Source organism: Myotis myotis, unplaced genomic scaffold (genome assembly GCF_014108235.1).
Source record: "Myotis myotis isolate mMyoMyo1 unplaced genomic scaffold, mMyoMyo1.p scaffold_m19_p_9, whole genome shotgun sequence".
NCBI classification, from domain to species: Eukaryota; Metazoa; Chordata; class Mammalia; order Chiroptera; family Vespertilionidae; genus Myotis; species Myotis myotis.
Window position 1 is genome coordinate 63,640,557 of NW_023416401.1, and position 15,616 is coordinate 63,656,172.

Genomic DNA, 15,616 nt, shown 5'->3' on the forward strand with positions numbered 1-15,616 from the left:
GCGGCAATTTCCCGGTGTTTATCTATGCCGCCATCTTAGTTTTCCCCCAGGAGCAAAATTTAGCACAAAATCTTTTTTTAATTTTTTTTATTATGTATAAGTAATAGATGATACTTGGATAGTACAGAGGTCCCAACATTGTTAACATTTTGGTTTATTTATTGGGAGTCCTCTTTCCCCCAGTGGTTTTTGTTTCTTCATCACTGTAAATACATTTAATATATGTGCCGGTTAGGTTTTTAGAAAGCAGATTGAGATGGAGTAGGGGAGCAAAGGGCTTATTGGTGTGAATGTAAAAGGGGCTGCAGAACCGGCAAGCTCAGAGTACCACATGACAGGTTTCACAAGCTCAGTGACTGAAAGTGACCACACAGGATGGTTTGATCATAGATTGCTAACTGGGCAGGTCAAGGTGGTTAGTCACGCACCAGGCCTATAACTTTCTCAGCAAAAGTCAGTCTTTATCTTAAGTGAGCCCTGTGAAATATCAGAATATGAAATCTAGATATATAAAAGGCTAAGCGACTGTCCAACCGGTAGCTATGATGTGCAATGACCACCAGGGGGCAGACGCTTAACGCAGGAACTGCTGAGCTGTGGTGACTTGGCAGCAGTGGTTTTCTGGTGACACACCCTGGAACCAAGAGAGGAGGGAGCCTGATTCCAGGGTAGTCACCCGAGAACCACCTTCTCACAATCCGGGACCCCTTGGGGGATGTCCGAGAGCTGGTTTCAGCCTGATTCCCGCAGGCCAGGCTGAGGGACCCCACCTGCCGAGGAACCCTGCTCACTGCACAGATGCCCTTCGAGCCATGGCGCCACCCCAGGTGCGGCTGGCCAGGGAGGGATGGCACATCTCACCCAGTCCTGCCAGCCACCTTCCAGTTAATTTCTTTTCAATGTTCATGAATCCCTGCACTGGGGCATTAGTATCAGAATAATTTTCCAGGCTCCTCAGAGTCACAATCTAGCACCAGAGCACATGACCATGAAACTCCTCATTGTTATCTTATTGCCCACATACCATCTCTATTTACTATAAATATTAAATGTTAACTATCCTGTCCCCACCACTGTAAAAGAAGTAACTGTCTCTTCATTTTACTTTTTATTCAATCCTAGATATTTCCTTGCTTTGTTTTTTTCCGTCTCCTTAATCTGCCACCAGTGGATTTCATGTAGCCTTTCTTACGTCTTCTCTTTTGATTCTAAATGTATAAAAAAAGAACTGCCAAACTGCCATTCTCTGAGGCATTTTCTCAATTTGTTGAGATCTTGCTCCTGGGCATGTCCTCAGATTTTGTTCAAATAAACGTTTATAAAATTTTCCTACCAGTTTGGATTTTCTTTTGTCGACATTGGGGAGTAATGACGATGAGGAAACAGGAAAAGGGTAGGATCGGGTAGGGAGAGGCACCAGACTGCAGCGCACACCTAACAGAGTCTCTGTCAGCCCAGATTGCCCAATAGTGGAGTATCTCACTGGACAGAAACACTGGGGTCTTGGACCACTTCATTGCCTAGTCATTGGCAGTCAGTGAATGTCTTTGTATGAAGTTTTCTTTTACTGTATTTAGGATTATTTTAAAGAAGTGTGTGAACATTCGGAAGGCCCTCTGTTGAAAGGGATTGTCTTTTACTGTACAGTGTCAGTGCAGGGTATGAGCAACCTATGGCATCAGGTCCCCAACAGCTTTAGATCTTGTTTTCCTAATCTTGGCTAGTTTGTAGCTTTAAAATGGTGTCTCTTCACCGTTTTGGGGTGTGTGTGTGTTTCAGGTTTTATTTTTATATTTTTAAAATTTTTTATTGATTAAGGTATTACAAATGTGTCTTTATCCCCCCATTGTCCCCTCATCCTCCCAGTCTTGCCCTCACTCTCACCCCCTGTTGTCTGCATCCATCACTTATGCTTATATGCATGTATACAAGTCCTTTGGTTGATCTCTCCCCTTTACCCTCACCCTCCCCTACCTTCCCTCTAAGGTTTGAGCATCTGATCGATGCTTCTCTGTCTCTAGATCTATTTTTGTTCATCGGTTTATGTTGTGCATTATAGTCCACAAATGAGTGAGATCATGTGATATTTATCTTTCTCTGACTGGCTTATTTCACTTAGCATAATGCTCTCCAGCTCCATTCATGCTGTTGCAAATGGTAGGAGTTCCTTCCTTTTTACTGCGGCATAGTATTCCATTGCATAGATATGCCAAAGTTTTTTAATCCACCCATCTGCTGATGGGCACTTAAGCTGATTCCAAATCTTAGCTATTGTAAATTGTGCTGCTATGAACATAGGGCTGCATATATCCTTTCTGATTGGTATTTCTGGTTTCTTGGGATATATTCCTAGAAGTGGGATCACTGGGTCAAATGGAAGTTCCATTTTTAGTTTTTTGAAGAAACTCCATACTGTTCTCCACAGTGGATGCACCAGTCTGCATTCCCACCAGCAATGCATGAGGGTGCCTTTTTCTCTGCATCCTCGCCAGCATTTGTCATTTGTTGATTTGTTGATGATAGCCATTCTGACAGGAGTGAGATGGTACCTCATTGTCGTTTTGATTTGCATCTCTCGGATGATTAGTTACTTTGAGCATTTTTTCATATGTCTCTTGGCCTTCCTTATGTCTTCTTTCGAAAAGTGTCTATTTAGATCCGTTGCCCATTTTCTGATTGGGTTGTTTGTCTTCCTTTTGTTAAGTTGCATGAGTTCCCTGTAAATGTTGGAGATTAAGCCCTTATCAGAGATATCGTTGGCAAATATGTTCTCCCATGCAGTGGGTTTTCTTGTTGTTTTGTTGATGGTTTCTTTTGCTGTGCAGAAGCTTTTAATTTTGATGTAATCCCATTTGTTTATTTTCCCTTTAGTTTCCATTGCCCTAGGAGCAGTATCAGTGAAGATATTGCTTCGGCATATATCTGAGATCTTGCTGCCTGTGGATTCCTCTAATATTTTTTTTAAATATATTTTATTGATTTTTTACAGAGAGGAAGGGAGAGAGATAGACAGTTAGAAACATCGATGAGAGAGAAACATCGATCAGCCGCCTCCTGCACACCCCCCACTGAGGATATGCCCGCAACCCAGGTACATGCCCTTGACCGGAATCGAACCCGGGACCTTTCAGTCCGCAGGCCGACGCTCTATCCACTGAGCCAAACCGGTTTCGGCTCCTCTAATATTTTTATGGTTTCCTGTCTTAACGTTTAAGTGTTTTATCCATTTTGAGTTTATTTTTGTGTATGGTGTAAGTTGGTGGTCTAGTTTCATTTTTTTTTGCATGTGTCTGACCAAGTTTCCCAGCACCATTTATTGAAGAGACTCTTTTTTTTTTTTTTAATATATTTATTGATTTCTCACAGAGAGGAAGGAAGAGAGAGAGTTAGAAACATCGATGAGAGAGAAACATCGATCAGCTGCCTCCTGCACATCTCCTCCTGGGGATGTGCCCGCAACCCAGGTACATGCCCTTGACTGGAATCGAACCTGGGACCTTTCAGTCCGCAGGATGACGCTCTATCCACTGAGCCAAACCAGTTTCGGCAAGAAGAGACTGTCTTGACTCCATTGTATGTTCTTGCCTCCTTTGTCAAATATTAATTGAGCATAGTGGTTTGGGTCAATTTCTGGGTTCTCTATTCTATTCTCTTCGCCATTTTGAACCTAAAGTCTCCTATGGTATTTAGTGGGTGGTGAAATTAGGGATATGATTCTTAATCCTCTGTCCAAGAGGATTAAGAACCACAGTCATTACTCCTCAAATCCAAGCGGGATGGTGAAGATAATGATAAGAATGAGGCTCTAGATAGAATCAGGTTGGCCAGGTTCAGATCCTGGATCTGCTGTTTACCACTTTGTGAACCTAAGAGTCTATATCAGGTTACGTATTTGGATAATGAGGCTAATGATAGCATCTGCCTATTATAGGGTTAAATGAGGTAGAGCACATAAAACACTTAATATAATGACTGGCCCATTGTGTATGCTTAAAGGTTAGGCAGTATTTCAATATAAATTTGATTATTTTGGTACCGTGAAAATTAGAAAAGAACTTAATTCAGGCTTTACTCTTTTTCCAAGAGAAAAAAACCTGAGGCTTAAAGAGGTTAATAGGTTTGGTTTGGGTCACTTAGCTAATGAGTTACAGAGCTTGGACCAGAAGGTGGGTCTTTGACCAATACTTGGTTATGCAAGGACTATCCTGTGATTTGTAAGACAATTAAAACTAGCTTTAGGCATTGCCAAATGTCCCCTTGCAGACTATTCCAGGTTTTGGGAGAAGAGAGAAGTGCTCCATCTTGCCTCCACTGGAAAGACCTAATTTCTGATTGAGTTCTCATGAGCTCTTCAGTGATTTAAACTATTTAAGATGGAGCTTTGTTCTATGGCTACTGGAATGTTAAGCACAGCTCTATAAAACATCTCCTTAGAGTGTACTCCCTGGGAACAATCCATGGGTTTAAATAGGGCTGTTTTACCTTTCTAAAGGTTTTTTTTCCCCTTTAGTTGCAGGTGACAAACTAAAAAAAAAGTATTTATGGAATTCCAGTGAGTGGGGATGGATGATGCATCTCAAATAATTAAGGTAAGAGCTAAATAATTAAATAATTAAAACGAGAGCTGTGAGGAGTCTTTGTCCCCCAAGTTAGTATTCTCACAAAACAAAGCTAAAATCAGGTTTTCTCCATTCCATTTTATTTGCAGGCTGTAGAATAGCTTATTTTTGTGATTAAAACATTATAATTATCATTATTTATAATGGTGGCCTTCATCCTGGTCATGAATCCGAAACATGAACACAGTAAATTTTTTCATTTATTTAGGTTTAATTTGATTACTGTTTTATCAGTGTTTTGCATTTTTCAGCATATAGATCCTAACATGTTTTGTTAGAGGAAATACATAGGTATAAGTCCTTTGGGGAAGTTGTTGTAGGCCAGCGGTTCTCAACCTGTGGGTCGCGACCCCTTTGGCGTTCGAATGACCCTTTCACAGGGGTCGCGTAAGACCATCCTGCATATCAGATATTTACATTACAATTCATAACAGTAGCAACATTACAGTTATGAAGTAGCAACGAAAATAATTTTATGGTTGGGTCACAACATGAGGAATTGTATTTAAAGGGCCAGAAGGTTGAGAACCACTGCATTACAGTATCATACAGAATAGTTTCACTACTCTAAAAATTCTTTGTGCTCCACTAATTCATTCCTCTTTCCCTATCCCTGAAACACTGAATCCATTTATTTTTAACCTACCTTGGTTGTTATGTTATATCTGAAGTACATTTCTTGTAGGCAGCATATAGTTAGGTCTTTTTCCTTTTAAAAATTTTTATTTTTCAATTACAGTTGACATTTAATATTTTATACTAGTTTCAGGCATGCAGTATAGTGGTTAGATAGACATTTATATAACTTAAGAAGTGATTCCCTCGATAAGTCCAGTAACCACCTGACATCATACATAGTTATTATATTATTAACTATATTTCCTGTGCTATACTTCTATATCCCATGACTATTTTGTAACTGCCAATTTGTACTTCTTAACCTCTTCACCCTCTTCTCCCAAACCCCCTCCCATTTGGCAACCATCAGTTTGTCCTCTGTATTTATGTGTTAGTTTCAATTTTGTTTGCTTATTTTGTTTTATAGATTCTACATATAAGTTAAATCATATGGTATTTGTTTTTCTCTTTCTGACTTATTTTATTTAAAATGATACCCTCTAGATCCATCCATATTGTCACTAATGGTAAGATTTCATTCTTTTTTTAAGGCTGAGGAAAATTCCATTAAATATGCCACAACTTTTTTATCCACTTGCCTATTGATGGACACTTGGGTTGCTTCTATATCTTGGCTATTGTAAATAAAGCTGCAATGAACATAGGGATACATATATGTTTTCAAATTAGTGTTTTGGATTTCTTCAGATAAATACCCAGAAGTAGAATTGCTGGGTCATAAAGCATTTCCATTTTAATTTTTTGAGGAACCTCCATACTATTTCCATAGTGGCTGCACCAATTTGCAATCCCACAGTGTATGAGGGTTCCCTTTTATCCACATCCTCGCCAACATTTGTTGTTTACTGGTTTATTGATGATAGCCATTGTGACAGGTGTCAGGTGATATCTCATTGTGGTTTTAATTTGCATTTCTCTGATGATTAGTGACATTAAGCATCTTTTCAAATGTCTATTGGCCACCTGTCTGTCCTCTTTGGAGATATGCCTATTCAGGTTCTCTGCCCATTTTTAAATCAGATAGTTTCTTTTTTTTTTATGTTAAGGTGTATGGGTTCTTTACACATTTTGGATATTAACCCCTTACTGGATGTATCATTGGCGAATATCTTCTTCCATTTAGTAAATTGTCATTTTGTTTTATTGATAATTTTCTTTGCTCTGCAAAAACTTTTTGGTTTGATATAGTTCCATTTGTTTGTTTTTTCTTTTGTTTCCCTTGTTTGAGAAGATATATCAGAAAAAAACATTGCTATGAGAAAGTTAGAGATTTTACTGCCTATGTTTTCTTCTAGGAGTTTTATGGTTTGGGGTCTTACATTTAAGTCTAATCCATTTCGAGTTTACTCTTTTATATAGTGTAAGAAAGTGGTCTAGTTTCGTGTTTTGCATATATTACTCCAGTTTTCCCAACACCATTTATTGATAAGACTGTCTTTACCCCATTCTTTATTTTTGCTTCCTTTGTCAAAGATTAATTGACCATAAGGCATGGGTTTAATTTTGAGCTTTCTGTTCTCTTCCATTGATCTATGTGTTGTTTTTATGCTCTATCTACTGAGCCAAACTGGCTAGGCCTAGGGCTCTTTCCTTTTAAAAAAATATATTTTTATTGATTTCAGAGAGGAAGGGAGGGGGAGAGAGAGATAGAAACATCAATGATGAGAGAGAATCATTGATCGACTGCCTCCTGCATGCCCCCTACTGGGGATCGAGCCCACAACCCAGGCATGTGCCCTTGACTGGAATCGAGCTTAGGACCCTTCAGTCCGCAGGTGGATGCTCTATCCACTGAGCCAAACCAGCTAGGGCTATACCACTTTTTTTTTTTTTTTTAAATATACTTTATTGATTTTTTACAGAGAGGAAGGGAGAGAGATAGAGAGTTAGAAACATCGATGAGAGAGAAACATCGATCAGCCGCCTCCTGCACATCTCCTACTGGAGAGGCCCTTGACCGGAATCGAACCTGGGACCTTTCAGTCCGCAGGCCGACGCTCTACCCACTGAGCCAAACCGGTTTTGGCACCACTTTTAAGTGGAATGTAGAAACCTTACCACCTTTTAGGTTCTTTTACCTCACCCCCCCTTATCATGCAGTTATATTAAATATTATCTCTTATATATGTATTGAGAATCATAAGACAATGTTAGAATTTTTATTTTCAGTATCAGACATAATTTTTAAAATTAAAGGGGGATTGTTTAATTGGTGTATATGTGTTTATGTGTAACATAAATATATGTGTGTATATACACCCTTTCCACTACTCTTTATTCCTTCTGTGAACATTTATTTCCTTTCTGAAGAAATTCAGCCATTCTTTTAGAGCTGGTCTGCTGGTGACACATTCTTAGTTTTCTTCATCTGCCATTGTTTCTATTTCACCTTCATTTCTAAAGTATATGTTTACTCTATATAGAATTTTGGCTTGATTCTTTCAGCATTTGAAATATATTGTACACTTCCTTATAGCTTCCATGATTCCTGATTAAAAAAAAAAATCCTTTGGATTGTTGGTTTTCTGTAAGTAATGTGTCATTTTTCTAGCAGCTTTCAGGACATTGTCTTTAGTTTTTAGCAGTTTGAGGTTTCTATCTTTAACTAAATTTGAGAAATTTTCAGCAGTTATTTCTTAAATTATTTAATCTTTACCTGAGGATATTTTTCCCCATTGATTTTTAGAGAGAGTGGAAGGGAGGGGGAGAGACAGAAAGAGAGAAACATCAATGTGAGAGAGACACACTGAATGGCCCCCCAACCCACACTTGCCCCAAGAGGGCCTGAGGATTCAGCCTGCAACTGAGGCATGTGCCCTTCACAGGAATCCATCTCGTGACCCCTTCCATCTGTAGGCTGACACTCTAATCACTGAGACAAACCACCTAGGGCTCAAATTTTTTTTTTTTTTTTTAAATCTCTGAACGTTTCCTCTCATTTTTGGGACTGTAGTGTAACAAATGTTTGAGCTTTATTATTGTCCCACAGGATTCTGAGTCTTTGTTAATTTTTTTAATCTCTTTTTTCTCTGTTGTACAAGCTGGACATTTTCTATTTATCTCTTTTTCAATGTATTGATTGTTTCCTCTCTTATTTCTGCTATTGTACCCATCTAGGGTGTTTTTCCCCCCAGTTTCAGCTATTGTGTTTTTCACTTCTAAAATTTCAATTTGATACTCTATATTCTGCTTGGTGAGTGTTTTCAACTGTGAGCATTAGTTTATGAACATTAGTTTTGTACCTAATTATTTTTTAAGTACACAGACTTTCACCTGCAAGTAAGTTTTTTGGGAGGTTCTTAGTAATTCTATCTTTTTTATCTTTTCTCATCCCATTAGTTAGAACTTCTAGAATAGGGGTCAGCAAACTATGGCCTGCCTCCCATATCCAGTCTACTGCCTTTTTTATATGACATTTGAACTCAAAATGTTTGTTATACATTTTTAAATGGTTGGGGAAAACTTGAAGAATGATATAATTATATTAAATATGAATAACATTAATTTCAGTTGAGTTCAGTTGTTGCAACAGAAACCGTATGTTGGCCCTATTCTAGATTAATAAATCAACCCTGGTCAGGTGGTTCAGTTAGTTGGAGTGTCATCCCGTACCCCAAAGGGTTGCAGGTTCAATTCCAGTCATGGTACATATCTGGGATATGGTTTCAGTCCTGGGTCAGGGCATATACGCAAGGCAACTGATCGATGTTTCTCTCTCACATTGATGTTTCTCTCTCAAATCAATTGAAACATAATAAATAAATAAATAAATAAATGTATGTTAGTAAATCATAGTGGTGATAGCCAACATGCTTTTCTTGTCCTGATTTATTGATAACTAATTTCAGTGTTTTGCTTTTCAGTGTGTTGTTGGCCATTCTCATTATAAAGGACATGTGTATAGAAATGGAAGGAGTTTTTTTTAGCTACCTTTGTAAAAATCTAGGACCCTCCTCACCCTCCCGTGCTGCTTAAAAAATTTTTTTTAATTCTTTGGTTTTCAGAAGTATTACTGTGGTATCTAGACACAAATTTTCTTTTTAAGTTTGGAGAATTTTAAGCCTTTGTCTCTTCAGATATTTCTTCTGTCTTCTTTCCTCTTATCTTGGACTCAAATTATATGTAGGATAGGTCATCTCACTATATTCTCTATACCTCTTACCTCTCTTTTGTATATTTTATACTCTTGCCTCTCTGCTTTTTTCCAGATACTTCCTTTTGATTTACCTCCATTTCCTTAATTATCTCTTCAGCTGTATTTTATCTGTTCTTAAATCCATCTATTGAGTCTTTACTTCAACTGTGTTCTCAGTTTTAGAATTCCTACTTTGTCCTTTTTCTTTTTTAGATTTGCTATTACATTTTATTTAGGTATGTGCATAAAACTGATTCTGGGCTGAAATTTTTTATAAATATATTTTTATTGATTTCAGAGAGGAAAGGAGAGGGAGGGAGAGAGATAGAAACATCATTGATGAGAGAGAATCATGGATTGGCCACCTCCTGCACGGCCCCTAGTGGGGACTGAGCCTGCAACCCAGGCATGTGCCCTTGGCCAGAATTGAACCTGGGACCCCTCTGTCCGCAGGCTGACGCTCTATCCACTGAGCCAAACCGGCCAGGACTGGCTGAAATTTTTAATGCTGTGGTACTGTTCTTACCTATTTTCGACTTATTCCCATGTTACTGCCTCATGGACCAGGCATATTTTAAAAAATTGTTTATAATATGATTTGAAAGCTAGGATGATACCTTTTTCTAGATAGAATTTACATTTATTTCTGGCCTTGCCTAGGGTATTGAATCATTTTAATACAGTTTCAGGGGCTGAGATTCTTTTAAGCTTGACTTTAGGCCCTATAGAGGCAGACTGATCAGTCTACTACCTGGGATACCTATTATGTGTGGGCCACTTTGCTAGGTGCTGGGTAGATCCTATGAACATAGCAGTCATGTGTTTGATCTACATGGAGCATAGTCTTGATTATAATTGACAGGTAAATATCTATAATTAAGTTCTGTGAAAGCAGTGAATAAGTTGCTATGATAATGAATATTATGATATGGGGTGGGGGTAAGAATGGTTCTATTATAACTAACGAGGGCAGGTTTCATTTAAGCAGAGACCTGGCTAATGTGAAAGAACTGGGAGCAGAAGCTTCTAAACAAAAGCAGTTACCAATGTAAAGACTGGATGAGGATGGGCCCCGTGGGAATGGTGGAGGGAGAGTTGAGATTGATTTAGAACTATATTAATGAGGTCCAGGAGATACCCTCCTACACATACACCTCCCACCATTTTTCTCCCCTTTTCCTTCAGAAAATTAGTCAATTGGGATTTGATGATCTATCTAGCTTTGCGATCTTGGATAGTTACCTAATTCTGCACTCAAGGCAAAATGGAGGAAGGAAGGGACGGAAGGAGAAGACACACATGAAAGTGGGATGGGAAATTATGAAAGGAGCACATGAGGAAAGAGGCATGTCAAGTATTTTGTATTCTACACAAGTGTTTACAGTTTGGCATATATGGTAGGCATTCTGTAAGTTCCTGTTAATTTAGCAAAATAAGAACAGGTCAGAGTATTTTTAAATGGGAAACTAATCGTAGAGGAGAATAAGATAAGAATTTTCCAGTTTATATTTCTATGTAAAGGAGAGAGAGTCAATGAGAATCAAAATGGGAAAGAGCCATATTCAGCTACCTCCTGGATCATAAGAATTTTATTGACTAACCTGAAATGTTTGGGTAACATGAGAAGGGTAGGTGAGAAAACACTTGAGATGTGAGCTCCTCTAAGGCATGAGCTTCTCTCTCCTTTACTTTCCTACTTGGCACATGTCAAGGAACTTAGTTGAACAGATGAGCAAATGATTGATTCTCTACTTTGAAGGAACTTATACTGGTCTTACCTTTCTACTTTTCTTTTTTTTTCAACTATTGGGGTATAATTTACATATAATAAATGTGCCATTTTAGGAGTATACTTAGATGTGTTTTGACAAATGTGTACACCATGTAACCACCAGTGTAGTCAAGATATAGAACATTCTTATCAGCCTCCAAAGGGTCCCTCATACCCTTTTGCAATTAATCCTCATTTCTATCCCCAACCCCAGCTGCTTTCACTTTCTTTTCCTTTGTAGAATGTTATGTAAATGCAATAATACACTTCTGATTAATATGGCAGAGTAGGTACCAGTCCAGCGATAGGCATATAGAGTTTCCTGGTTATTCAGACATAATGTAAAACAAGTAATCCTAGTGGTTTTTGTTGTAGTTTTTAATTGATTTTAAAGAGAGAGAGGAAGGGAGAAAGAGATAGAGACTGAGAGAAATAGAAACATCACTTTGATATTCCACTTATTTATGCATTCATTGGTTGATTCTTGTATGTACCCCTGAATAGGGATCGAACTTGCAACCTTGGTGTATCGGGACGGCACTCTAAACAGCTAATCTACCTGGCCAGGGAAATATGTTGTTTTTGCTGCATATTCATTAGACACAAATGGTAATTTTAATAAACATTTAAATTATAACTTTAATAAATGAAAAAATAAATGCAGTCATACAGTATATACTTTTGTCTGGTTTCTTGCATTCAGTTCAGTATAATGGTCTTGAGATTCATCCATGTTGTTGCATATAGTCCATTCCTTCTTATTGCTGAGTGTGTCCGTATCTTTCAAGACAGGTTTACCATCCATTTCTTTGCATAAGGTCCACGAAGAGATCAATAAATTATTTCCTCTTATAATATTATTAGCCCAAACTTCTGATCTGATCAGTGGATTATAGAATTTAAATTTCCTCGCCCAGCAGTCAATGAATTGTTACACTGAGGTAAACAAGAGCATACCTCTCAGAGCCTTATGAAGTATATTTTGTCTCTGGCCATAGGTCTTAGGTCTTGAGCTGATATTTGAGAGGGAAATATTAAAACTTAGTCGAGTCATACTCCTTGTGTCTTAATTTTCCAACCATTATGTAAGGTTTTCTTTTTCTAGAAAGAGACTAATCTGGAATGAGAATTAATTCTCATCAGTAAAAGCAAAGCTTTAAGTAGGTCATCTGACTTTACTTTGTGTTCCACATTCACCATAGTTATAAAAGGGCCTTTCATGAGTTTTCTAGGCTTTCCTTGCTGCCAGACTCTCCACAGGCATTGTGAAAGAATAAAACCACCCTCCCCCTGCAAAGCCTGTCTCATGGACTCTTTCATAGAGTACATACTGCACTATGTTTAGCTCAGCAGGGACTCTTTCCAGACACTGAATATATGAATAGTCCTCCTTCCAGATAAGAAATTTCAGTATTAGTGTCATAGCCATCGAAGTTAGTGTCCATCAGTATCTAATAAATAAAATGACTTGCAGCCAAATTTTTACCAAGTGGGGAAAAACCAAGATGGCGGCATAGGTTAACGCCGGAGATCGATGCCTCAAACAACCACTTCAGAGATATAACTAAAGGACAGAACGGACATCACCCAGAACCACGGGAAGGCTGGCTGAGTGGAAATTCTACAACTAGGAGGAAAGAGAATATCATACCCAGACTCAGAGGAGGCGCAGTGCTGAAGTGAAATACTCAGGTGCGGAGTGTGCGCGCGGAGCGGGCTGGCGGCGGAGGGCGCGGTTGTTGTTTTCAATCGGGAGGGAGTTTCAGACTCTGAGCTCCAGATCCGGGCGAGTCTCTGGGGACCGAGACTCAAACGGGAGAAACCGGACTGTCTGGCTTCGGTCGGAACTCGAAGGCAGCTTTCTCTCCGAGGGTTGCAGCCATTGCTGGGGCTCTGAGAGGCAGAGCCCCTGGGGAAGGAACTGAGAGTCGCCATAACTGCTTGTTCCGCCCCCCTATAGATCCCCGGGGACCCGCCCCGCCCAAGCCCTGCGCAGCGCCATTTGCCGGATAGCCTCAGGCAAACGCTAGATTAGCACCGCCCTAGAGATCCAGCACAGAAGCCCTCCCACTACAGACACAGCAGACTATCATAGCCAGTTAGCCTGGAGGTCAAATCACCCCGGTATTGCCGACATCAATCAAGGCTTAAAGGCAACAAGACTGCGGACAAAGACCACTAGGGGGTGCACCAAGAAAGCATAAAAAATGCGGAGACAAAGAAACAGGACAAAACTGTCAATGGAGGATATTGAGTTCAGAACCACACTTTTAAGGTCTCTTAAGAACTGTCTAGAAGCTGCCGATAAACTTAGTAAGGCCCTCGAAAAGACTGGTGAGACCGCCGATAAATGTAGTGAGATCCTCAAGAAATCTAATGAGACCCTCGATGTTGTGATAAAGAACCAACTAGAAATTAAGCATACACTGACTGAAATAAAGAATATTATACAGACACCCAACAGCAGACCAGAGGAGCGCAAGAATCAAGTCAAAGATTCGAAATGCGAAGAAGCAAAAAACACCCAACTGGAAAAGCAAAATGAAAAAAGAATTCGAAAATATGAAGATAGTGTAAGGAGCCTCTGGGACAGCTTCAAGCGCACCAACATCAGAATTATAGGGGTGCCAGAGGATGAGAGAGAGCAAGATATTGAAAACCTATTTAAAGAAATAATGACAGAAAACTTCCCCCACCTGGTGAAAGAAATAGACCTACAGGTCCAGGAAGCACAGAGAACCCCAAACAAAAGGAATCCAAAGAGGACCACACCAAGACACATCATAATTAAAATGCCAAGAGCAAAAGACAAAGAGAGAATCTTAAAAGCAGCAAGAGAAAGAAACCCAGTTACCTACAAGGGAATACCCATACGACTGTCAGCTGATTTCTCAACAGAAACTTTGCAGGCCAGAAGGGAATGGCAAGAAATATTCAAAGTGATGAATACCAAGAACCTACAACCAAGATTACTTTATCCAGCAAAGCTATCATTCAGAACGGAAGGTCAGATAAAGAGCTTCACAGATAAGGAAAAGCTAAAGGAGTTCATCACCACCAAACCAGTATTATATGAAATGCTGAAAGGTATCCTTTAAGAAGAGGAAGAAGAAAAAAAAAGGTAAAGATACAAATTATGAACAACAAATATGCATCTATCAACAAGTGAATCTAAGAATCAAGTGAATAAATAATCTGGTGATCATAATAGAATCAGGGACATAGAAAGGGAATGGACTGACTATTCTTGGGGGGGAAAGGGGTGTGGGAGATGCGGGAAGAGACTGGACAAAAATCGTGCACCTATGGAAGAGGACAGTGGGTGGGGAGTGAGGGCGGAGGGTGGGGCGGGAGATGGGAGGAGGGGAGTTATGGGGGGAAAAAAAAGAGGAACAAATGTAATAATCTGAACAATAAAGATTTAATTAAAAAAAATAAATAAAGTCCGTAGTTGAAAAAAAAAAAATTTTTACCAAGTAATTAGGCCAGAGTTTAAGTGTTTATATTAAAGTTATATATAAAATTTGCCTCTAGATAATTATGTCAAATCAGTTAGGAGATTGATAAGATGCTTCAAATAATCTGTGTACTCATTATTCACTTTTTAAAAGAAGATAACACAGAAATATGTAGTTAGTTTTGACAGCAGGAGTAGAGGAGGAAAGTAAACAGGGAATTTTGAAACAAGGGATATTAAACAAGATGCTTGTGACATCATCTGGGGATAGTAAAGGATTTTTATTTTACTGGCATTGAGATCCATATGTCTCAAGGAAACTGTAACTATATAGAGTTAACCATATCTATTGATTTTCCCCCCCCAAGAACTAGAGCCTATCAGTTATAATAGTTTCCAAACAGTTCTGGTGAAGTTAGTCTCTTGGTGCCTTCCAATTTACCTGTTCTGTAGTTCTCACTGTAAAACATTCCCGAACATCTTCTGAGTTTTTAGTCACTTAAGTACTTTATTTCCTTTAGTCATCTTTAATATCTACCTTCCATTCCTATCAAGGCTAGACTCTGGTTCAGCTATTCAGCTAATTCTCTTGTCAGTACTCAATTCTATTGCTTAGAGTTCTGTCACATTCACCCAGCAAAACTTTAATTCTGTATATTCTCTAAGCTATTACAGCTTAGAGCAGCGGTTCTCAACCTGTGGGTCGCGACCCCTTTGGAGGTCGAACGACCCTTTCACAGGGGTCGCCTAAATACATCCTGCATATCAGGTATTTACATTACAATTCATAACAGTAGCAAAATTACAGCAACGAAAATAATTTTATGGTTGGGGGTCACCACAACATGAGGAACTATTAAAGGGTCGTGGCATTAGGAAGGTTGAGAACCACTGGCTTAGAGCATTTTTTTAGAAAAGAATTCTTGAAAAATGGGTCTTATCTTACCTGGGCCCTCAGGGCTGCCCAGTGTCAGCATTTCCTGCCATTTTCTGAA

General features: G+C 39.0%; 1 protein-coding gene across 9 annotated transcripts in view; it reads left to right on the plus strand.

The window, feature by feature from the left end:
• Nucleotides 1–15,616, plus strand: part of PTPRA (protein tyrosine phosphatase receptor type A) — a 138,084-nt gene that overhangs the window by 38,621 nt on the left and 83,847 nt on the right. For 6 of the 9 annotated variants that reach the window (XM_036323325.1, XM_036323334.1, XM_036323326.1 and 3 more), the window contains exon 1: nucleotides 4,505–4,589. The exons of 1 other annotated variant lie outside the window; for it this stretch is intronic. Coding sequence is in view for 1 of the 8 variants with exons in the window: in XM_036323327.1 (XP_036179220.1) it covers nucleotides 4,563–4,589 (27 nt within the window). In the remaining 7 variants the exon portion in view is untranslated. Of the gene's footprint in view, nucleotides 1–4,504; nucleotides 4,590–15,616 lie in introns of those variants that run through there. 2 more of the 9 variants (XM_036323327.1, XM_036323331.1) reach the window with 2 other exon arrangements.